Source organism: Coturnix japonica, chromosome 8, assembly GCF_054131305.1.
Source record: "Coturnix japonica strain WE chromosome 8, WE-NBRP24, whole genome shotgun sequence".
NCBI lineage: Eukaryota > Metazoa > Chordata > Aves > Galliformes > Phasianidae > Coturnix > Coturnix japonica.
The window spans coordinates 26,423,389-26,446,695 of record NC_140670.1 but is presented as its reverse complement, the minus strand read 5'-3'; the positions used below and the strand labels follow the sequence as shown (position 1 = coordinate 26,446,695).

Below are 23,307 nucleotides of genomic sequence, written 5' to 3'. Positions count from 1 at the left end.
CATGGCTCAGGAACACTCACCTTTGTTTTTTGCTCTTTGTCATTGCCTGTGGTTTCTTGCAGTGATCTCAGAACCCACCTGTAGGGTGCACAATACAACGAGGTAATCTGTGCTTGCTTGCAGGTTACCTGAATGTGCTAGTGAACAGCCAATGGAAATCCCGCTGGTGTCAGATAAAGGATGGTCACCTCCATTTCTACCAGGACAAGAACCGAAGCAAACTGGCTCAGCAGCCTCTAAGTCTGGCAGGTTGTGAAGTTATCCCAGAGCCAAGCCCCGATCATCTCTATTCCTTCCGCATCCTGCACAATGGGGAAGAACGGGTCGTTCTGGAGGTAAGGTGTACATCTATCTCCATATATGTTCTGTTTTAGCTTGGGTGGCATAGCAGGCCTGAATCCTCTGCCTGCAAGCTAAATGCTTTCAAGGTCCCTTAGAGGAACCTTCAGTCCAGCAAAACTGAGCCTGAAGCATCCAACTTTGGTTCACCAGCCCACAGTCACCTAGAAGGTGTCATGGCAGGCAGTCCAGGCTGCCTGTGATACTGGCATCTCCAGCATTCATCTTCAGCCATCATCTTAGGTGCTCATCTTAGGATGGGATGAAGGGTCCTCTGGAGGTACCCATCTCTGTCCGCTGGCTACAGGCTACGCTGGGATGATTAAGTTACACAGGACACATCTTAGACAGTTAATGTTTGATTAGATGGGTGTCACTTCAGGGATTTAATTCTGTGATTAAGAGGAACAGAGAATTATTCTCCTGAAAACCAGAGCTTTTAGCTGTGGGTTATGAGTGCGTTCTAAGTAAACTGATCACAGATCTGCTCCTGAAAGTAAATTCATCTCCATCTGTTACTTTCCTTTGCCTGAATCCAGCACTGCTTATCTCTAATCTTAGTTCTGACGACAACAGCGTGATTATAGTAGGAGGTGGACAATGTGAGCCATTTCCTGTATTTTTCCAGTTGGTGGAATATTTATAGCTAAACAACTGACTTTGAGTGGCTGCCATGATGTTTTTAGGTGTTTTTGTTTAGCCTCTGGTTCAGAGTACATCTGTGTCGAGGAAATTTTGCCTAATGACAGACATGAAGAGGTACTGAGAAAATTTATGTTTTGTGAATGGAAGAAACTGTATTTTGCTGGGATGTCAGACTCAATGTACAGACTCTGGCTGGCTTCCCTGGCACTGAATTCTATGCTAAATAAAACAGATTTGGAAGCTTAAAATATACTTTCCAGTTTGGGATTCACTTACCCTGAATTTTGCTTTGTACTTGCTGCTTTAATGCTTCAAATCAAAGCAAAAAGATGTCTGCATCAGCCCACTTCTTGCTTCAGGTGGAAGTCATTCACTACTGGAAAGTACATGTGGCTATTTGTTAAATCTGACTTCAAGGCACAATATTTAACGTTTAATTTTGCAAAATGTCAGGCTGTTCCCTGTGCTGCAAATTTGGTACTGGCTGTGTTGTAGCTCTCTTTGAAGTTCTTCCCTGACCATACTTTAATCTCTCCCCTTCTTTTCTTTGCTAAGACCCCGGGGAGGCTTTGGGGCTCTGTTTTAAGGAATGAACGGCCTTTGCTGTGCTTGTGTTTGGAAATCATGTTACTGCACTCTGCTGGCCTAGAACAGAAAATGCACTTCTCTGCCCACAGTTGGCTTTGTGAAAGTATCTTCAGTCCCAGAGAGGTTTTCACTTTCATATGCAGCTGAGTTGCTCACCATTGCAAGAAAAATGCAGACTGACTACATGTTCTAGGGGAGAGAGGAGCTGCATTTATATCTCTATGTCCCAAATTTGCAAATCAATCCATGTACAGAGCAGTACTTTTTTATTTTTGTGTTTTAATTAGCCTCAAGTTTAATATAATAAATACCCCACTGTTCATCTTCCTCCCTGCAAGGCCAGAGGGCTGCCAATGCAGTCCCCTACAAAGGCTAGCTTGGCAGGAGCTGTGGGAGCCCAGGGACTCTGCTGTAGCTACTCATAACATCTGTCTGGTCACCTCACAGGCGAAGTCCTCGGAGGAAATGGGCCACTGGCTGGGGCTCCTCTTGTCTGAGTCAGGCTCGAAAACAGACCCAGAGGAATTTACCTATGATTACGTGGATGCTGACAGAGTCTCCTGCATCGTGAGCGCTGCAAAGAACTCTTTCTTGTATGTATGGGGTGCCCACAGGGCTTCTTGGCAGCTGGGGGAGTGGGGACCAAGCTGGACAGAGGTCCCTATATGCTTCAGCTATGGGTGCAGCTTGATTGCCCTCCTTGAAAGCCAATGCAAGAAAGGACAGCACTTGTCCCCATGTGACACATCCAACCTGTGCACTGCTGCCATGGGGAAAGGGGCATGTACCCATGTTGGTGGGGCTGGGTGTGCAGAGCCTTAAGCACAGATGGCTCAAAATTCAGTACAGTGTGAGGATGCAGCAAGGCCCACCCCCTTATAGGATGTCCTGCTACCTGTTCACAGCCTGATGCAGAGGAAATACTCCGAGCCCAATGCCTACATCGACAACCTGCCCAAGGGGAAGGTAGAGCAGGAAGAGCTCTATGACGATGTGGATCTGCCAGATGTGCCAGTGGTAAGGTGCACTTTAAGAAATGACTTGAAAATGGGGTTGTGACTCTATTCAATCATGGAAGAGTTTATGGAAAGCATCTCAGATTGCCTGATGTGTTCTGCTCTTCAGTGAGACTTGGCCTGTGCTTCTAGCTGCAGCAGATGGTCTCTTTTCATGGGAATGTTCACCTTTTGCAGGAAGAAGTACCCAAGAGCGAGAGCAAGCTGGAGGGGGACCAAGACAGGGTGTACCTGGATCTTACCCCAGTGAAGTCCTTCCTGCACTGTGCTGGCAAGAAGCCGAGTCAGCCTTCATCCCTGAGCTCACCAGCTCTAGAGAGGGCTGGCAATAAGGCTGCAGCAGACAGCACAGCTGAGACAGCCCCAGTGAATAAGGATGCCGAGCCCTGTGAAAAGGAGGAAACCTCAGAGCAGGTATTTAAGTGTGGTCTGGGACCAGGATTCAGTAGAGATCTAGTTCCCTACCACATCATCCCACCTTTTTTCCCCTATCTTCTGTCTCAGAAACACCCAGAAAAGCCAGAACCTGAAGAGCCACCACCACAGATGCCCACCGTGAAAATCCAGACACAGCAGCAGAACATCACCTTCCCGCAAACCAACCCCGAGCCACCAGCAGGCTTTGTACCAGTGGGCAGCCCACAGCTGATGCCTGCACACCGACCCAAGATGCCACTGCCTGGTGAGTGGGAAGCTCTGCCCTGCAGTATGCAAGCAGCCTGCTGAGCATCCTAAGGCTTAACACAAGTCTCAATCATTTTTGACTGCACGTGCCTGTATTCCTTTTACCTTTTTCCCTGTCTGAGATGGTCATTGCATTTTCAGTGGCAGCGGTGGAAACCAAGCTGGGCAAGAACAGAACAGAGGCAGAGGTGAAGCGGTTTACGGAGGAGAAGGAGCGGCTGGAGAAGGAGAAGGATGAAATCCGGGCTCAGCTCACCCAGCTGCGCAAGGAGAGGCGGGAATTGAAGGAGATGCTTGCAAGTTGTACAGGTAGAGTCAAGGAAGAGGCAGCGTGCAGAAACAAGTCAAGGTGGGGAACATGGGGGTGAAAGAGGTGACAAACCTTGGACGAGAAGGGTCTTTGCAACTCCATCACCAGCTTCAGGACCACAGGCACACTAACATGAGATCCACTGCCAGGGGAATCAGTGCTGTAATAGTGGAAAAGAATGGACCCTGAGCCCCCGTTTGTGTCTCATGACATGGAAGGGACAGGCAGGACCCGTCATGATGGCATGATTTGCCTTGGTTCTCTGGCAGGCAGGGTAGACTTAGCACCCTGATCTAGACCACATCACAGTGGAATGGAAGCTGGCTCTGCTATGGTCCATTTTGGGCAAAATATAAGTAATATGTACAGGAGTTATGTAAACTCCTGTAGCTGATCCCTGCTCCCCCACTCACCCCCAAACTCTCCCAGTTTCCTGCAGCCATCAGCACCTTACCTACTTTTACAGACAAGAACCTCGAGCAGAGGCTGAAGGAGATTGATGAAGAGTGCAAGAGGAAGGAGAGTCGAAGGGTAGACCTGGAGCTGAGCCTGGTAGAGGTGAAGGAGAACCTGAAGAAGGCCGAGTCTGGTCCTGTGACGCTGGGCACCACCGTGGACACCACACATTTGGAGAATACAGCCCCCCGGGTAGGTTTCAAAGTCAGTATTTCATTGGCATTGACTGTGCAGCTTTTCTACCGGATAGCACTGAGAAGGGCAACGATTTGTCTCCATAGAATGAAGTCAGTTATGATTTCCCTTATTTTTGTTGCAGACTCAAACAAAACCTGCAACTCCAGCAACTAGCACAGAGAGCTCACCAGTCAACTCAGCAACGGCTCTGAAAAACAGGCCTTTGTCTGTCATGGTGACAGGGAAGGGGACAGTCCTACAGAAAGCTAAGGTAACGTGCCAGTGAGTGTATGGGGTAACATCTGCTCCCTGTCCTGGCAGCAAGGCAGCCCAGCAGGGATGGCTATGGTCAGGCTGGGTGTTTGGGAAGCATCCTGACCCATGCCTCACAGCAGCCTGGCTTTCCTCTGGCCTTTCCACACAAGTTTGTTCTGACTGTGCTTTAAATTAATCAGTGTAACTGGAGCTGAGCTACACTGCTTGTGTTGGCAGCAACTGTAGTAAACAAGAGGTTTACTCTCACTGAATCTCTGCTGATATACATTTGAGGTTTAATTAGGAGGCAACATAACAGTCTGCTCCTGGGAGGTTCCCAAACAATATAGCTCGTGTCTCATGGAGTTTGAGACCACATCTCCAGTGGCTGGAAACAGCAGCCCAACATGGCCAGAAGCAGCTTCACTTTCTCCACTGCTCCATCTGGAGCTCTCCTTACAATGTTCTGTCTTTGTCACAAAAGAAAGACACTGGCTGAGCTTTTCTTTGCCTCTCCTTTATGCGTTGCACACTATCTCCATCCTGCTCATGTGCAGCAGTGCCTCTGCTGTCTGGAAGTCTGTAACAAAAGTAGTCCTCCCTGACCTGCTGGGTAGCCAAAACCACTTGGGTAACAGATGTTCAGGTTGCTCCTGAGCTTATTAGATTTACCATTTTGACTAATTCACCTTTGTTCTTTGGCAGGAATGGGAGAAAAAAGGCGCAAGTTAGAAGTACAGTTTTCAGAGATGGACTAAAGACTGGAACTGCCCATGCATAGAAAAGGGGATTCGAAAACCAGTAGGTGGATGTTGGGTGTGCAACACAACCCACACCAAGCGCCTCCTCTGCCTCACACCACCTGCTTGGATGCAGCAGTGGAGTCAGCAGCTGCTGCTACCACTTATCCCAAACAATCTTGCTCTTTCCAGACAAGTCCCATCACATAGCTAAAACAATAACAACCGGTGGCAATCCTTGCATCAGATTCTTAACCCAGTTACTGTAAACAAGAATGTTACTGTACATAGGGGTGTTTTGTGTATTTCTACTCTGAAGGCTTATTGATGAGTTATTACGGTTTCTATATTAGTGACAGTAGTGAGTTCAGAATGGGCCTCCGCTATTCTTCATGCCCCCATGGTTTTCAGCCTGTTATGGTAAATTGCAGCCAGCTAAAGTCCTACCTGCCTTACTGCTGGCCACCCCTTGGCTGCAGATCATCCAGATGTCCAGGCCTGACTGATCAGCAAGACACAGATGAGAAGCACATAGGCACCTGTCCAGCAGGAAGGACCCTCTCAGCATAACGGGGAACTAACCGTACATAAACATACAACAAGGATTTTCAGTGACCAAATGCATCACACCACATGCTTAATGCTACCAGCCTGTGGTAGGGCTGATATGCCAGAACATGGAGGAGGATCCCTGCTCACCTTCTTATGCTGTGTTACGGACTGGGGGAACCAAGGGCTCTGTCCAAAAATGATCTTCCAAGCAGAGTCACTAAAAGTTCTTGAGGATCTTGATCTCCTTCACCTAAGGCGCTTGTTCTGAAAAAGAATAATCATAGCTGAAGGCTTGTTAATGATGTACTGAAGTCCCAGGCCTGCTTACCTGCTGGATGAGGATGCTGGATCCTGATGCCCTTTTTGAGGGGGAGGTAAATGTACCTCTGTTCTCCTGCCATAGCAATCAGCAATACATTGCTGATGCTCTCTGGTCCCTGCAGAGCCACAGCATACCCCATAACAACAGCTGTACATTGCTAAACATCCCTGTGGGAAAGAGCCCCTTTGCATGGGTTCAGGTGGGTGCTGTACCTGCTCTCCTCCCTGTCTCTGGACAGCTCTAGCTGTCCTGGTGCTATCACCCTTATTTCTAGATCATTAAAACTTAACATAGCCTTTGGATGCTGTGTCCTGCAAAGCTCATCCCTCTGCTCCGTGGCTGAGCTGTTCAACGAGATAGACTGTGTGCCTGGAACTGCTAAAACTTAGAGACATTACAGTTCAAAGAGAGGCACAGATGAATCCATCCAGTTGGAGCTTCCCCTCCAAAGCACAGCAAGGCCACGGACACCAAGAAGCTTTTGTTTTGCCCCATCCTAAGCTGTCAGGAGCTCCTGTCCCCACCCTTGGCACATACAGAGCACCACACTCTCCCCATAAACTCTGCTGTCTGCCAGAGCTTGTCCAGCTCTCTCCCAGCTGTACCCAGCTACGATGGATGAGAGCAGCTGTGCTTTCTGCCCTGTTGGCTCTGCTGGGTGGTAAACACATTTCCCAGACAAGAACTGTTAAGTAATGTCTCTGCATCCCCATTGTTTTCTTAACTCAAAGCATTTCCTTTGTTCTAACTGTGACCTATAAAGTGGCGCTTTAGAGGGTTTTATAATAAAATGTTGAAATATTACGTTACCAGCATATTCTGTTTTAGTGAGGCTTGTCCCTGATCTGCTTTCTAGTATCTTTCATGCACTTCAAACCACCAACATTATGAAGTCCCTTAGCTAGGCCATCCACAAGGACTAAATCTTCAGTAAATAGTTTAGAGTGACAGCAATGGAAATGAAAAACCTTTCTGGCAGCTAAACTACTGAAGACAGCAAGATCCCCTGCACTTTGCACAAATGACACAAAGCAGGCTCCTGCCAATAGCTCAAATAGCAAAATCAATCAGTAGAGAGAAAATGTGTGAGAAGTCCCTTACCTTTCATTTGCCACCAGGTAGCAGCTGTGTGCAGAGTGCTGAGAATAAGAACTACATGTTTGTTGTGAGCTGAAGACGACAGCTGGCCTTAAGGAGAGCTCATGTGACATTTACTAGTCACAACAGGCTTGATTTTGCTTGCTTTACACAAGAAACACAAGGGCAGAAGGAAGATGAGACCTAAGGGAGTGAGATTCATGGCACTTACCTAAATCCCAGTTCCCTTCAGGAGAAACAGGCACTCCTCCTGCAGTCAGCACCTGGACCACGACCAGTGAAGGCTCCTGCAGGAATCCTACAGAGAAAGAGGACTTCACAGCTCTGTCAGCAGTTGCCCAGACACCCAGTGACACGCTGGCCTTGTCCATGGGCTCTGTGCCCTGCTAAGCCAGACAGGATTAGTGCTGGCTCACAGGGACCCCTGCGTAGCTTTCCAGGCTCAAGCATCACCCAGCCTTCAGGACACGAGCTCCCTTCAGACACATTCTCATTAAACATTTCTGATGGAATTCAAAGCAAGTCTGCAGGGATGAATTTAATAAGGAGTCATGGAAGAGCCCTGAGCGACTTACCCTTTTTTAATTACGATTTGCAGGAGAAAGGGCCAAGAAATTAGCCAGGAACAATTCCAACAACTGCTCAGCCATGTCCTGCTGTGCTGTGGGATCAGTGCACAACCAGCATTCCCCAACCCATGTTACCAGGTTGGCTGTTCCCTCTCCTCCCGCTGCTCTGACGCCTCCTTACCTTGCAGAGTGCTTCATGCCCTACGAGCAGGGCCATTGGGCTGTGCTCTTCTTTGGTAAAGCCCTGCAGAAAGGGAGGACTGCAAATGAGGCAACGACGTGAAGAATTCATGATCCTGAAGCCACCACACAGCAGGGGAGGCACAGAGAGATTGGGAAGAGTCTCCTGTGCAACTCAGCTGGAATCCAGACAGCACCACAAACACAAACCATGGCTTCTGAGGTTAGCTGTGAACCTGGTATCACCCATTCTCCCCTAAGATTACACTTCTACAGCAGAGACGATGCTTATGCAGCACTGCCTACATGAATGATCTTGGTAGAGTCACTTCCTTCTATGGAAACGTCAGCCCTTCCTGCAGCTGAGCCTGTTTTGCTGTGCCTTAGGCACCAGAGGACACAGACTGGGTACTAAAAAGAGGAAATTCATGCTTCTCCCACAAGAAGCAATAGCATTATTTTGTCTTGGTGCCAGCTTTCAGTCTCAGGAAAGCCTCATACAATTGTCCTCCTGACAATGAACCTGCAGAGTAATTTGTCTCTCTCTTTATACATCTGATGTTACTATTCAGACCAGGACATCTGAGCAAAGGGGTTTTTCTCCTCCTTTGAATAACAGGTGCTGTTCTCACTGGGACTGGTAGCTACTGCTTGTATCCCTGCTTAGGGCTGCCCTGGCTGCACCCAGGGGATGGATGCCATGGGAAAAGCAACAGAGAACAAAATAACAGTGTGAATTGCTGCCCTGTGGAGCACAGTTCACAGCTTCATGGGCAAACTGACCTGGTGATCCAGTGCTGCTCTGGAGGATACAAGCATGAAGCCAAACTGTCTCTGGAGACACAAATATTATCAGAGCCCAGGAGAGGCTGAGCTGTGGCTGCAGAGGCTGCTGCTGTGCTGGGGACCAGGTCAGCTTGAAACTCCAAGGGGAGGCAGAATCGCACATCAACCATCCCAGCTCTGCTTTGGGGTCACACAATCCACTGAATGTTTTGCAAAACTAATCATTTTCAAACCTTGACCCAACAGGCAGCTACAAAATGCCTACGAAAATAAACCTTGTTAGACTGGCCCAAATAAACTCAGAGGAAAAAAAACAAAACAGTAGGGATAACTTCAAAACAGAAGCTGATAACCAGTTCTTCCTCTTACCTGTCCACCTGTGTGTAGCACACCATTCACTCCTTCACTTGCTGCCTAACCTGTTCATCAGGGACTATATTTGATTTCCTTCTGCAGTTTTAGCACTGAAAGTACCACTTCTGGCCAAGATCAAGCATCAGCTTGGAAAGACAATCAAATCTTCAGGACGATGCAAAAGCTAGCATGAAGATGGCAGCTGACTCAGAGTCTCACCCAGCCTATTGCTTCAACATATGTTTAAAAACCCCTATGCTCTGGGAACCAGAGCTGCCATCTCCATAATCCTCCATCAGTGGGAGCTCCAGAATTGCTCAGATGTCTACATGTTTTCAGACTAACTCAAAGACCTCTCAAGAAATCTATTAAAAATATAACAATTACACATTAAAATGCCAAAAATAAATACTTAATATCAAACATTTACTTGATTCCAAAAGAAAGAGAGCACTGGAAAGCCCAGTTTGTGCAGTGCAGGAACTGGGAATGGCCCAGTCACTCAACCAAAGGTAGCAGTGGATTGCTGGGTTATGCCTGTAAGCAGCAGTAAGTGCCCACGGGAGGAGAACTGGAGCTCTGCACATCTGTGTCAGCATCTCAGGACCTTTTCGGATGCAGGTGGGCTCTGGAGAAGTGCTGAAAACTGCTTGGAATCTGCTGCATGTGGGAGCCTGTAGGGAGGACTGGGGATCTTGGAGAATCACCTCGGGGAACTCCTGTTGTAGAGGAAGAGAAACAAATGTGAGGTAAGCACTCTAGGAGCATGCACAGCAAACACCTTCTGAGCCTTAGCTCACAGATGTTAGAGGTTCACAGGGCTTTTTGCTTCTGCAACAACACAGGCAGAATAGTGGGGTCAGGCACATTGACAGAGTATTAATTGTTAAATGTATATCCATCAGCAATGCTTCAGAGAACAACGACAGCAACTTAATAACCCAAACCCCAGAAAATGTCCTCTGGGGACAGCAGAACACAAAACACACAAACCTGGCAGAGGAGGCAACAAACTCCTCTGTGTTTAATCTGTGAAAGAGAAAGACTGGCTTTGCCTCACATTCTGATCCAAAAATGGAACATCTTCAGAGCTGTGTGCTGAACACACAAGACCTCTAAGCCTCCAGGTCCAAACATAGCCAATGCAGAGCGAGACACACACCCCAAGCAGTTCACAACCCCAAATACCACCAAAGTTCAAACCCCACTGTGCTCTGGAGAGAAGCTGAGTTTATACGTGAGAGAAGCAAGAACAAGAAATCATCCACAAATGAGTGGAAAACAACAAAAGAAATATTTCAGGGTTATTTTTTTTTCCTTTCTTTCTTGGAGATTAGAGGAAAAAAAAGCCCACAACCACAGCCTAAGCTGTTATTAGCTCTATTCTTTTGAAGTATGTGACAAATTTCCCAGCCCCCTTAAGAGAGCAGAGCTCAGCTGTCAGCAGGGCTGGCAGGGTTCCATGCTGTGAATGCACTGGGTTAAGTAGCAGCATCCCAGAGGAATTTGCTTCCAGCCTTCTGGCACCTCTGCAGCAGAGCTTGGAAGGGTGTGAAATTCCTTCACTGAACCACTGCGTGGTGTAGTCTGGCCCTGCAGCCTTGCCCTTAGCTCCACAGTAGGAAAAAACACAATGGGAATATGAAAAGAAGGGAGAAGGAAAGAATATTAACTCCACCTCCTATCCACCAGAATGCTTACTATACATTATAGCACAGTAGCCATTCTCACCCAGCACTACCGTTAACACTGCATCACCCTATATAAGCATCTTTCACTTCACCCCACAATGACCCCTGGGGGCTGTATTTTCATGAGGCAGTCATTACATATAATTATTGCTCTGGATCTTTTCTCCTAGCGCCAAAGACATTTTTTCTGGCCTCTTTTCAGCTGTGCCTCAGAACAAACACAAGACTCCAGGTGTGCAGAGGCAGAGGCTGTTTTTCACATGCTTTTATCACGAGTCATATTTTATATTTTTTTTTTGGACCTTTCACAGACAGTGAAAGGCTTCTGTTATTAAGCCTTGAACTTGAAGCAAAAGACTGAATGAAGGGCTTATCTTTCCATCAACCTCGGCCCCAGCCTATATGTACAAACAGTGATTACCTGCACACAAAATGAAAGCAACAATTCAGTCTGAGGAAATGATATGTTATTACCAAGAAGCACTGAACCTTGCAGACTCTTCCCCTTCACCCGTGGCCTTGTGGTTAATTTCATGGTACAGTAGATTGTTTTGATAATAACACAGCTGAGAATACCATCGCAGGAGATGCAGACTGAAAAGCTCCAGGTAAAAACCGCCTGCAGAAGCCTGCCAGGAGACAGGCTGCTCAGCCCACCGAGACAGCTCTGCTGTCTTTTCTAACCCCCAAAAAGCTACAGAATGCCAATACATTAAGACAACCTTTGACTGTGCTGTTAATCACAGCACTGCTCTAATTGCTTCTACATTTGATCTTACATAGAGTTTAAAACACCAGACCACAAAGACAGATGTTAGACTATTCTGAAAGTGAGACAAGGTGGATCATCTGGAGCAGCAAGGAACTAGAAGCATTTCTCCACCGCTAATGCCTAAAAACCCAGGTTGCTTCCCTTTCTGAAAAGCTCATTTCAATCAAACAGAAGCACTCACACTCAGTACATCAGTGTTTCAAACTTGATTTCAGAGTTCAGTTTTTCCCAGCTGGGGACTGGTCTTCAAGATGTGAAACTGTGAAGAAAGTCTCCTCAGCTACACCTTTCAGTGAAGGCAGCACATAAACATGACAGGGATGGAAAGCACAGTCACATGAAGCCTGATCTCACCACTCACACCGAACATCACTGTGAATGTGGAGTAAGGCACTGCTGGCAGAGGCCATGTCCCCAAGGAAAGGCACCTGATTGATGCCTTAAAGGAGAGCTGAATTGTTTGTGTGGGTGTCCAAAGTGAACACAGTGTGAGCTCTGCCACCATAAGCCACAAGGGCAATTTGGGTGACATCCTGTTTGATGGTAAAGTGCCAAGAGCTGCTCCTGACAAAGTCCCTCAGCAGCAGAAAATTTGCCAGGCCAACTCCAGCTGAGGCATCCACCGCAAACAACAAATCAAATGACTGCACCTGGCAGCCTGGATAAAAGAGTGCAAACAATACTTTTCAGTATATAGATGTATTCCAAAAAAAGCAGCAGGAACAAATTGTGGGCCAAACTCATTACTGCCAACCACTGACTATGAAGGGTGATATAAGGCCTTTTAACATCAACAGATACAGCTCCATCGTAACAGCAATGATGGAAGCTTAGAGCCTCAGCCTGTGACTGACACAAGCAAAACAAGGACATTCATCCTGTCCTCCCCTACACCCCAATGTTGCTCAGAAGACCTTTTGGTTTGACAAACTTCTCCTGCATTCCCTACATCACTCTCTTACCTTCAGGACTGTTCACAGTGCAGATTCTCCTCTGCAGCTCTGGGATCCTGTTGAACAAATCCTGGGGGTCTGAGTAGATAATGGTCTGCTTTGGGTTGCCAGTCACTTCAGCCAGCTCTGCCCTCACAAAGCTGCTGCCTACACCAATCAACAAGAGATCTCTGTCCCTTGCATACTTGGCAGCTTCTGCCACCGGGTCTTGGGACTTGGAGTCAGTGAGCAAGACAACCACACGTGGGAGGTCATCCAGCACGTCTGCAAAGACTGGGGTGCTCCTAAAACCATGCTGTGCAATGTAACGCAGGGCTCTGCCCGTCAGGGTTCCTCCTCCACTGAAATTCAAAGCATCAATGCTCTTCATGAGACCAAACACATCCTTGTGTTGTCCTACTTCAATGGGTATCCTGACGTTGGTATCGTACTGGGCCACCCCCACGTTTACAGGTGAGTCCCGGCCCATCACTGCTTGAAGGAACCTCTTGAGGAACGCCTTGTAGCGCAGGAATCCCTCCAGCGTGACCCCTGCCGAGCTGTCCATCAGGAAAAGGAGATCCACACCACACTCAAGGCTCAGCTTTGGTGCTGAAAAGAGAGACAGTAGCTTGTTGTATGCATGGCAGAAAGAAGCATGCTGAGCACCTCTGCTGGTGCCTGCTGGAAGCTTGGTGGTGTAGAAAGGTGAGAAGGAAGGAAGGAGAAGTCAGGCTGACACCTACCACAGTGTATGCCTCCTCCATATCCCACTGGGCACAGGCAGTGGTACTTGTCCAGTCCCTCTGGGACACACGTACCCCCATTCTGGCATGGCTGGGAGTCACAAGGGTCTAAATGGAACCAAAGAAGGAGAAGATGTAAAGTCAGCAGGGAATGTGCACTTTCCCATCCTTTGACAACACAAACACAACCATTACTGTGGAAAACTTCAAACATCAGCCCATCTTCCTGCCGCATGAACTGATGCAGGACCATGTGCATCTCCACACAGATGGAACAGTTACCAGCAGTGAAGACAGCAAAGCAGACTGTAACCTCACTGCTTTTGCTTTGCAGTAATTCCAGTGAACATACATCTGTGTAAATATGTTCTTCACTACATTCTTCTCTGCCCACACCTCCAATCTGTCAAGGTCTCTCTGAATGGCAGTGCAGTTCTCAAGTGTATATGCCACTCCACCCTATTTGGTATCAATAAACTTGCTGAGTGCACTCTGTGCATTCAACCAGGTCACTGATGAATATGCTAAATGAGACTAGATTCAGTATAGAGCCCTGAGGGATACCACTAGCTACAGGCCTCCAAACAGACTCAGTGCCTCAAACTCTCACTCAGAACAAACGTTTGAGGACTGAGGGTAAAAAGTGCCTCTTTGTATTTTTTATTACCTTTTCTGCTTTGTAAATAAAATTCACAAAAGATAATAGTCCTACCTGTACATATGGTTCGAAAGCATCTGGATGGGTGTTTCATTGAGACTCTTTTCAATCTGAAATGGGAAGTTTATTATTATAAACAGGAGAATAAAACCCATTGTGGCTTTAAAGATCAACACAAGGCAACTTCAAGGCTGATAATACTTCATTTTCAATGGAACGAATTTTCCTTTGAAAAGGCAATTTTTCAAAACAAATATTTTGAAGGAAAACATCTATTCTAAGTGGAGCAGCAAAACTAAAATGCTTCATTTTGTCAAGACTGCTCTTCCATTTTTGAACTCTACCATAACATCACTGGAGTTCAAAAAGCTTTTGGACAATACTCTTAAACATACGGTTAGATTTATGGGTGGTCCTGTGTAGAGCCACGATTTTGACTCGATGATCCTTTAAAGTTCCATCCAATTTATGATATTCTATGCTTCCACTGTTCTAGTATTGAAAACTACAGACATATTTTTAAGGCTTCCAATTATTTCTTTTCTTTTTAAGTTGCTACAGAAGATGTTAACTTTTTTGCTCTACATTGGAATGAAAATTGTATAGCAGTGCACATTTCTTATTCAACATTAATTCAGGCATCTAGCTTATACAGCTCTAACAGGAAGCAGAAAAACAAGGTTCAGACTGGGAAACCTCAACCCTCAACTATGCCTCTCTGCAGGATTTTTCAACTCCCTCCATTGTTTCCTTAATCTAAGAAGACATGACTTTTGGACTCAATGATCTTAGAGGTCATTTCAACCTAAATGATTCTATGAAATAGAAGCCTTGGGCACAAGCATGCATTTGTCATATTGTAGAAGGTGTTGTCTTCATCCCAGGAAAGCCCTGGTGAGATGTGGGTGTCAGACTCACCTGTAAAAAGGACACAGCGAAGCATGCAGTACATTCTGCTGCTTTGAGCCTTTCCAGCAGACGTAGCTTCCAGCCAGTTCCCTCTCAGTCTCCAGAGTTCTGCGTTCACAAGGGAAGGATTCCACTTTGCAGCCTGTAACAAACAGCAAACCAAACTGGTGCCAACTGCCCAAAAATACAGAGTCCACATAGGTGTAGAGCATCACTTTGAAGCAAATTACCTTTCTTCATCTACCTGTCCGAAGTACAGTAGGCCACTGTGAGATCTCAGAAGAGAAATTCTCCGTGGTCAATCTCAGTATGTTCCAGCTTTTTAGGTACACACTCTTCTGCCTCCCTTGCTCTGCTACACAATCTGGCACTGCCGAATTCAGCAGCACTTATCATCCCCTCTTGTCCCTTCATTACTCCCATATTTGATTTACTTTTACCTATGGATCACGCTAGTTCCTACATGGCTGACTCTTTCATCTCTTGTGAGCTCCTGCCTGACAGCACACAGCCAAGTATAACAGAAGATTTAGCACAGCTGTGTGCCTACACAAAAAGTGGATCCATGCTCTGTGCACCATGAAATGTCATGAAAAATGATGTGTGAAATGACAGTCTCTAGGAGGAATAATCCCTCTGTTACTCACAACACAAACACAGACCAGCATTTCCATTTTCTGATGTGAACACCATAGAAAGACTTAAGATCCTGCAACCTACAGCTGCCTGGAGAGGCATCTGACAAATCTGGTCACCAGAAACAGATTATCTCAAAGTGCTGCAGACCACATGGCTTCTCAATGCGATCGCTCCAAGACACGGACCTCAGACACTCTGGCTCTAGGCACCATTTCTGGCACTATCTTATCTTTCCTCACTCAGTGAGGCGGACAGCGTTCAAAGCAGAGGTGTAAGGAGGGGTCAGGACTGCGGTTACCTGGCGTGGTGACACTGCAGATGGAGCTGCTCAGGGCACTGTACAGACCATTGGCTGCATCACTGGCATCACCAGCAAAGAGCACGTGTTGCTCGGTGGGCTCACTGGCCAGAGCATGCAGCTCCTCCCACCTGCAGAGCAAGGGGTTCAGACACTGGTATAAGCAGGCTCCACATCACCCCCAAAGAACTGAATACAAAACAAACCCCACACTTGGCATCTGGGGAACTGGGCCCTCATTTCCAAATACATGGAAGGTTTCCTACCTTGGAAACTTGATTCCCGCTGCAAAAACTGTGGTCCCTCTGTCCTTCAGCTGCATGGCAGGCATTGCGGTATTGCCCTGGGACTTGCCATCCGAAATGATGATCAGGATCTTGGGGACAGTCAAGTTCCTGCCACCAGGGAATCCTTTACGGAGAACGTATTTCAGAGCCCGACCAGTTTCTGTGCTGCCACCCCTAGAGACAAGGGAGACAGCATTGCAAAAGCAGAGATCAAACCTCTCCTATTGCTACTGAATTCACCTTTTGATTTTCAAATTTCCATTCTCTGGTAGTGAGGAACTTTGCATATTTTTGTATGTTGCCACACAGACCGTCCAGAGAGATGTCTAACCCTGTCATTCTTGTCACCTTTCCAAAGGCTCTACCCATTTATCTTTGCCTCTCTCCTCTTCAACCCAGAGGAAACCAGATTACAACAGAAAACTTCTGAGATGTTGGTATTTGTTTTCTTCTGATGCGCAGGAGTGCTCTACTCTCCTGCCATATGTCATCCCTTTCCCTCCAGAGGATCTTCTGCAGTTCTGAGACCAAGACCTACAGCAGGAGCGCTATGCACTGCAGACCAGGACCAAAAGCCTGCAGTCCAACAGCATGCAGAAAGTCTGTGCCTTTTTCTCCTTTGGTAACACAAGGGTTAACTTATCCATCCTGTAGGAAAGCTTCTGAAAATACAAATGCTGAAAGCTTGTTCTGTCCCCAGAAATTCAGAAGGAACAAATACAAGGCATGCTTTCTTCAGGGCTCTGCCAGTACCCCCTTAGCAAAACAAGCATAAAGAAAAGCCACCTGATGCTCCAGATGTCTACACCACCACTAAACTCACCTGAAAGCAATTCCTTCACCTTGTTTTATGGCAGCAGCACTGGTGTGACAGAGAAGCTGCACCAGCCACTGGCATTCATACAGGCTGCAGCCAGCACTTCTCATTCTGGAGATGGGATCATGTGAAATAGGCATGAGGTCATTTTAAACACAATGAGTTATCCTCTTTAACTCACTTGTGTCCTTCTGTGATAAACCATTTTCTCCCTCTTGCCTGGCCCCACAAAAGCAGTTTGTGGATGCACGCCAGCCACCTCAATATTTTGGCAGCCCTTGAATTCAGCCCCGGGGAAGGGAATGTTTCTGGTTAGGAAGTAATTAGCTCAATACTTGTTGATCCTCACAGTAACAAAGCACCAAGACTCAGGTGCCAAGGGACAACATTCCACCAGTGACATGAATCAACTTGGTAAATGAGCTAAGTGTTGGGGAACAGCAGACCTCAAGCCTTGCAGCTGGGTTGCAACTCCCAAACAAAGCAACCTTAAATGCCACTTCAGAAAACAAGGTACAGCTTACCAAACAATCCTTTTCCCCCACCCCCCAAGGTGCTTTTTATTACTGTGCTCTGCTGCTACATAGGATAATAAAAAGAGGGCTGCTATGAATACACAAGAGAGAATACAAGATGTGGCTGTCTCTATAGGCTGCTCTTTTGCACTAGCAGTACTTGATAGTGAGCTCTGTGGGGCACAGACCATTCTTAGCTTACAAGACTTGAAAAGACTGTTTCAGATGCCTACTCAAGGGTGGGCTCCATGTTTCACACACCACTAAATGTCACCAAAAATGACATGTGAAATGACAGGAATATACACAATCAAAACAACAAAGACTTACTTCAGCAAAAGCCCTGGGTAACCTAACAGGGACCCTGAAGAGGAGGCAGAACATGGAGGCATGAACGGGGACACCTAAAGCTTGATCAAATGTTTAGAACCTGATCCAGCCTGACCTTGAATGTCCCTGGGGATGGGGCATCCACAACCTCTCTGGGCAAAGACAGGCAGGAGAAAATCTCATCCTTTCTTGGTAGCTCTCTGCTGGCACAACACAAGAGCTCTGTAGTATGCTGCCCAACTGGACTTGCAATATCAGACAGAGCCCATCTCTCCAGGAACACACTCCAGACTTGCTGATAATTAAGCCACTAGATGAGAGGAGACATTTCCAGCTGTCATCTAATTCTGCCCAATAAGCTGTGCTATAAATCTCTTCCTGTGACAGCCTTTAAGGGTTGCTTTTATCTCCAGCCAGTGTAAGCAAGGGGAGCCAAAACAAAAGTGTCACCAGCCTCCTGGAGGCACCTCCTCCAGCTGTGCTGAGACACTCACAATCCCATTTCCTTTCTGAACATCCTTCTTTTGCTTTACTACCTAATTTGCTTGTTCTAGAAAAGCACATGCTCACGCCCATGCTCATAGAATGGCTTGGATTGGAAGGGACCTCAAGAATCACCAAGCTCCAGTTCCCCAAGTTCATGCTTTTCTGTCTACTCTCTGATTTTCACAGAGACTTTCTAACCCAGTACCTGCCAGGCCCTTGTACTTTGAACTTCTTTCAGCTCTCCACCACAACTTCAAAGCACGCTCAGTGACTGTGTGCTCATGGTATGTCCACATCTGCCTTTTCCTGATCAGATGTCATCAGCTGTCAGATGCTTCAGTGAGAAGTGCTACGCACGAGGGAAAATACATTGTGCACAGTTTGATGACAACATCTTGATGGACACAGTAAACTGTGCCTGCAGGAGTACCAAAGATTAGGAACAGTTACTAAGAGTCTCTGTGCACCAAAGCTCTGTGCATCATTTTCTTTTTGATGTACATTTAGTTTCACCAGTTTTTGGCACAGTGGATGATGGCCTTAAATACACATCCAAGAAGGATGTTTTGAATCCAAAGTTGTAGCAGGTGAAGTCTGCATCCTTTCCTCAGAAAGAGCGCTAACATTTCTCTACTGTGACTGAACTTGAATGACACAAATTTATAAGAGATTTTGCTTCTGAGATCACTGCCAGATTTAGTTGACATGGGCCAATGCATTCAAAAGCTCCTTGGATGAAATTCACAGAAAGAGACCATCTGTCTTGGAATAAACCAACTGCCTTTCCACTGCCTGGGGCTGCCTCTCCCAGCGCTGCACCACGAGCAGGAGATGAGGCTGGGATATGCCTTGCTGGCCAAAGGTTCATTGGGAGCACATCAGGGAGGTTCTCAACCAAGACACCAAACACCCTGCTTTATCAGAAGCCAACTGGAATCCATCTGTAACTATTTTATCTACTTTGAAATGTCAGGTTTTCATTTAAACTAGATGAAACGGCCAAGCACGAGGTCATTATTTCTGTTTGATCTGTCAACATCCATCTGTTGTCACTAAGGAATTTCACTGCCAGACACTGAATGCCGCTGCTCTTTCTCTGCTCTCACAGACCTTTAAGCCACAGCCAAGGAAGGGAAATGTGTCTTGATTTCTGCTAAGCTTTCTCCATAACGTTACACAAGAGGTTTTCACCATTTGATAAGCTTACCAAAAGTAGCGCAATAAAACCCAGCCATCAGATCTTGTCTGGAAGTCAGAACTGATCAGTTTGCTTGCAGTATGCTGAGAGCAGCAGACATCCCTGAGAAATGCCCAGCCAACCTGCAGCACTAGCGCAGATCGACAAATGAAGCAGCGGGCACCTGCAGGCTGTATCAACACTCCTGTCATCAGAACAAGAGTTATTTGGGGTAGATGTCAGATCCTTTTTAGATCCAAAAAAATATTTCTCAGAGATTAAAAGTTTGGATTTTGAGAGCCCCTGAGAGTTTCTGGACTTTTGGCTCCATTTTCCAAGGTCATGGGAACACATCCAAGTCTTAACATTCAGGAAGAAAAAGGCTTGTGTCTGAAAACCAGATCCTCTTGAATTCAGCAGGCACATTTGCACAGATTTCAAGGGACTAGCAATTCATCACTACCTCTGAGGACAAAGGACGTTATAATCACCAGAAATGCAAGCCGCACACTGCCCTGCCAGTGCTTAGATGGATGGGAAGACAATGCTTGCTGCTGCCTCTATAAGCCATAGCTGTGGATATGTGAGCACATCCCTACAGCAGCCCTGCAAACAATGGCAGGGTGCCCCAGCCCAGCACCTCCTGCCTGAGGAAGGACATAACCCACTGCTCAGCACAGAAACACTCCTCCGTCTACCACCTTATGGAGGGATGCTTAAAGTCTCCCTCTCTATCAGCCTGCATTGACAAAGACAGACTAAGCATCACATATCACAGACAACGGTCATTCATCCCCTTTCCTGAGTGCAGCACATTCGTATACACACAGCTGAGGTGCCAACGTCTACACTTCAGTAAATTCTCAGTCCAGAAATCATTCACAGCTCAGAAAAAAGAGAAAATCCATAGAATTAGTTGACCTGAACACTGTCCTCTTGATCCTGTCTTTCACTTCTCGTTTGGTTACGTAGGAATCCAGTGAGAACTCAAGGTGGGGAGCTGAACCAAACTGTACCATTCCTACACGGACCTAAAAGGCAAGGTTAGAGTATGAACTATGTCTGTGCAGGTGTCAATTTTATGAGTAATTTACAGGTTGGAGAACACTAAATCTTATCACAACAAACACTATTTGCATGTCCAACTCCTGGCTCTCTAAGTAAACTTCAGAAGAGGGCACAGTAATATCTATACAGGTTACAAACAAGGCAAAAAAAGCTCAGCTGCAAACAACATGGGAGCTACAGGAAGCTTAAGATCTGTACTTATCCTCACAGAGCAGCTTAGAGCCTCAAAAACATAGCAAGTTTAACAATCAGACACTGTGGGGGCAGTCTCTCTATTGCTAACAGCAGCTCCTTCTTGCATTAAGCGCAGCAGGCAACTATTTTTCCATTGCCTGCCCTAAAACCATGCCCTGTAGTTGAAAATGTAAACAGGCAAAATCATTTATATTGCCCAGAATATTGCACTGAAGCTTTAGAAGGAGTTTAGTGGAATGTGACATCTTCAAAGCTAAAAACGCTACTAATTTTCAGTCCTATTTAAGGATTAACAGAGACTATGAAAAGTATTTAAGAAAACAGCCTCCCAGATCTGCAAATATTGCAGGGATGAAACAGGCATCCAGCCAAGACCTGCTCTTACCCATGCAGCTGCTAGGCTGAGTTTTGCCGTATCACTCGGTAAGTTTCCACTGGCCTTCTCACACTTCATCAAGCTGCTTGAAACCAAAAGGATTCATTCTCAACACTCACCCTGCCTGGATGGATGTCCAGGACATCACAGAGCTTGCTTGCAAAGTGCTTCGATCTTTCAAAGCTGCCCCTGCCAATGCTGTAGGAGCCATCCAAGAGGAAAAGGATATCAATAGAAGCTGAGCACCACATCACTAGGAGAGAACAAGATACATGCTTAGGTCACAAGTGACTGCCAAAGGTGGATGGGCAGATGTTGTAGAAAACAATTAGAAGTAAAGGAAAAGAAATAAAATCACTTTCCAAAGCACATTCTGGTTTTTCTAAACACAAACTCTGAGCAGTTGCAAGCCACTGATGGAGTTGTCTCCCAAAGATCTGCCCATTATCCCACCTTCAGGGACTTAACCTTGTGTCACCCTTGCTTGCAGAAACATGCCAGCTCCCCAGCACCTCTGACAGAGCTCGCTGACAGCCTGCCTACTCTATAGAGACCTTTTCAAGGCACTGACATAGAATGTAGAAGGTAAAAGTCATGCTTTATGAAAGCAAACTTACATTGGCCAGCAGCTGAGATCTTGCCAATCGTTTCTTGGTCAGCATGGATTTCCTGCATGCCCGATGCCAACCAAACTGTGGGACAAATCAGGTAATCACCCATCAACACTAGAAACTGCCTTTAAAAAAATAATGAGAGAACTGCAAGAATGAGAGCTGGGGGAGGTTTGGCTCTGGAGATAACAATCAGAGGTACAGACACATCAAGCAGTTGCAACTGGAGACATCTATGAACTCTGAGTATAGAAATAATCATCTTTTGTTTGGAATAGACTCTTCACGTATCAATCTGTGACATGTTTGAAAAGCTATTTACCCAGGTATTGCTTTTTCCCTCATTCCAGGGCTTCACCCACGCTCTCCTGGGGAGGCACTGGTTCAGCACATCCCTCCCACAAAGAACTCCATCTAGAGACAGGGAAACATCCGGCACAGAAACCCCTGATGCAAAAAGATGGCTTTCAGTACCTTGGGGAAGCAGGAAAACACAGAGGGACTTGAATGGCAAGAGGTGCATGATGGCAAATCTGAAAGAAAGGAAAGGAATATTAACCCAATTCCTAAAGCAGACTTCTTTGCCTACAGCTAACATCTCTTTGCTGGGTGTCTCATGTGAGGAGTTCTGAAACACAGGCTCAGGGCAAAAGCAATGGGAAAAAAGGGTCGGAAATACAGGGAAAAAGCATCCAAATAGAAGGAATGATAGAAAAGAAAGTTCCTCCTGTGTGCTCATAAAGTAAAGAAAGACACAAATGTAATTGCGCTGAGGTCATGAAAAAAATGCAGGGGACACTTGGTGGCGTACCAGGTTGAGAGATGATTCAAGGCAATAGACACAGGTATGAATCCTATAATCATCCCCTGCAGCTCTGAACAGCTGCAGCTGGTGCCAGTTCTGCACGTTCCATGTACAAGCAGCCATAGTTGAGGCAGATCAGTGACTGATGGACCTGCATCATGGGCAGCCTCCCTGGAGCCTCAATAAAGTCTTCTTTGTGTCTTCCTCACCCAGTTTTAACTCCAGACTCCAGGCACAGCCCGTCTGGGAGCTGCCCCGGCACGCTCAGCACCTCTCCCGTGCCGCACCCCGCAGAAACGACTCACCCGAGAGCAGCAAAGCAGGGCAACGTCTGGCTCCATAAACCCGAGGCTTCGGGGCGATTCCCTCCCCCCCCTCCCTCATTCCCCTATGGGATACGATATCCCAGCGCTGCCCGTGTGCGGCCCCGCAGCTCCACGCTGACCCTCCGTACCCCCGTCCCGGGCCAGGGCTGACCTGCAGCGCTCCCACGCCGGACTCTGCGCGACCCTCGGCGGCTCCGGAGGGAGGAGGAGGAGCCGGGGATGGAGCCCGGCTTGTGCCCGGACCGCCCCGCAGGTCGCGGTGGGGCAGAGCCGTGCGGTGGGTCGTGCTGTGCTCGCAGCCGTCTCTTAAAGCAGGGAGAAAGGCGATCTATAGCTGCTCTGAGGATGTAATCTAAAAAGGGGGATTGAGGGGCACCGTGCCCGTGTATATTGCACGGTAAGGGCACACCTGGCTGGCTTAGGGCCGGCCCCTTTCACGCTCCCTGCTTGTATGTGCTCCTCCCACAAATCTGCGTGTCGAGCTCTGGGATTTGGAAGAAAAGAGAAGAAAGGAGCAGTGTTGTTAAGTTCAACTTCAGACTCGTGCTGCTGTATCGGTCAACCAACAGCCCGAGCAGAGCGGGCAGCCCCTGCACAT

At 47.0% G+C, this 23,307-nt stretch overlaps 2 protein-coding genes and 1 long non-coding RNA gene across 11 annotated transcripts in view; 1 reads left to right on the top strand and 2 right to left on the bottom strand.

Moving 5' to 3' along the window:
• The window catches only part of AFAP1L2 (actin filament associated protein 1 like 2), a 54,144-nt gene extending 47,256 nt beyond the window's left edge, over positions 1 to 6,888 (top strand). For all 7 annotated transcript variants that reach the window (XM_015867357.3, XM_015867356.3, XM_015867355.3 and 4 more), the window contains 9 exons: positions 124 to 335; positions 2,020 to 2,165; positions 2,478 to 2,589; positions 2,766 to 3,002; positions 3,093 to 3,270; positions 3,414 to 3,581; positions 4,049 to 4,230; positions 4,358 to 4,486; positions 5,176 to 6,888. In XM_015867357.3, the coding sequence (XP_015722843.1) occupies positions 124 to 335; positions 2,020 to 2,165; positions 2,478 to 2,589; positions 2,766 to 3,002; positions 3,093 to 3,270; positions 3,414 to 3,581; positions 4,049 to 4,230; positions 4,358 to 4,486; positions 5,176 to 5,202 (1,391 nt within the window). In that variant the 3' untranslated portion in view covers positions 5,203 to 6,888. The remainder of the gene's footprint in view (positions 1 to 123; positions 336 to 2,019; positions 2,166 to 2,477; positions 2,590 to 2,765; positions 3,003 to 3,092; positions 3,271 to 3,413; positions 3,582 to 4,048; positions 4,231 to 4,357; positions 4,487 to 5,175) is intronic.
• On the bottom strand, positions 5,910 to 8,833 carry LOC146759999 (uncharacterized). 2 transcript variants are annotated; one of them, XR_014948770.1, is made up of 4 exons: positions 8,715 to 8,833; positions 7,933 to 7,995; positions 7,394 to 7,480; positions 5,910 to 6,026 (listed from the first exon to the last, which is right to left on the bottom strand). It is a non-coding gene; the product is annotated as an uncharacterized LOC146759999 (long non-coding RNA). The 2 variants fall into 2 exon arrangements; XR_014948769.1 differs by lacking the exon at positions 8,715 to 8,833 and having other exon boundaries at positions 7,933 to 8,338.
• A 647-nt stretch (positions 8,834 to 9,480) lies between these two features.
• VWA2 (von Willebrand factor A domain containing 2) lies at positions 9,481 to 23,162 on the bottom strand. Of its 2 annotated transcripts, none has more exons than XM_015867369.3 (12): positions 22,861 to 23,162; positions 22,053 to 22,111; positions 21,585 to 21,659; positions 21,087 to 21,220; positions 20,250 to 20,359; positions 15,983 to 16,177; positions 15,717 to 15,847; positions 14,789 to 14,921; positions 13,925 to 13,980; positions 13,213 to 13,320; positions 12,497 to 13,078; positions 9,481 to 9,790 (listed from the first exon to the last, which is right to left on the bottom strand). In XM_015867369.3, the coding sequence occupies exons 2-12, from the start codon at positions 22,099 to 22,101 to the stop codon at positions 9,672 to 9,674; spliced, it is 1,692 nt and encodes a 563-aa protein (XP_015722855.1). In that variant the 5' UTR covers positions 22,102 to 22,111; positions 22,861 to 23,162; the 3' UTR covers positions 9,481 to 9,671. The 2 variants fall into 2 exon arrangements, with proteins under 2 accessions (XP_015722855.1, XP_085410919.1); XM_085554793.1 differs by having other exon boundaries at positions 22,838 to 23,033.
• Between the last annotated feature and the right edge of the window lie 145 nt (positions 23,163 to 23,307).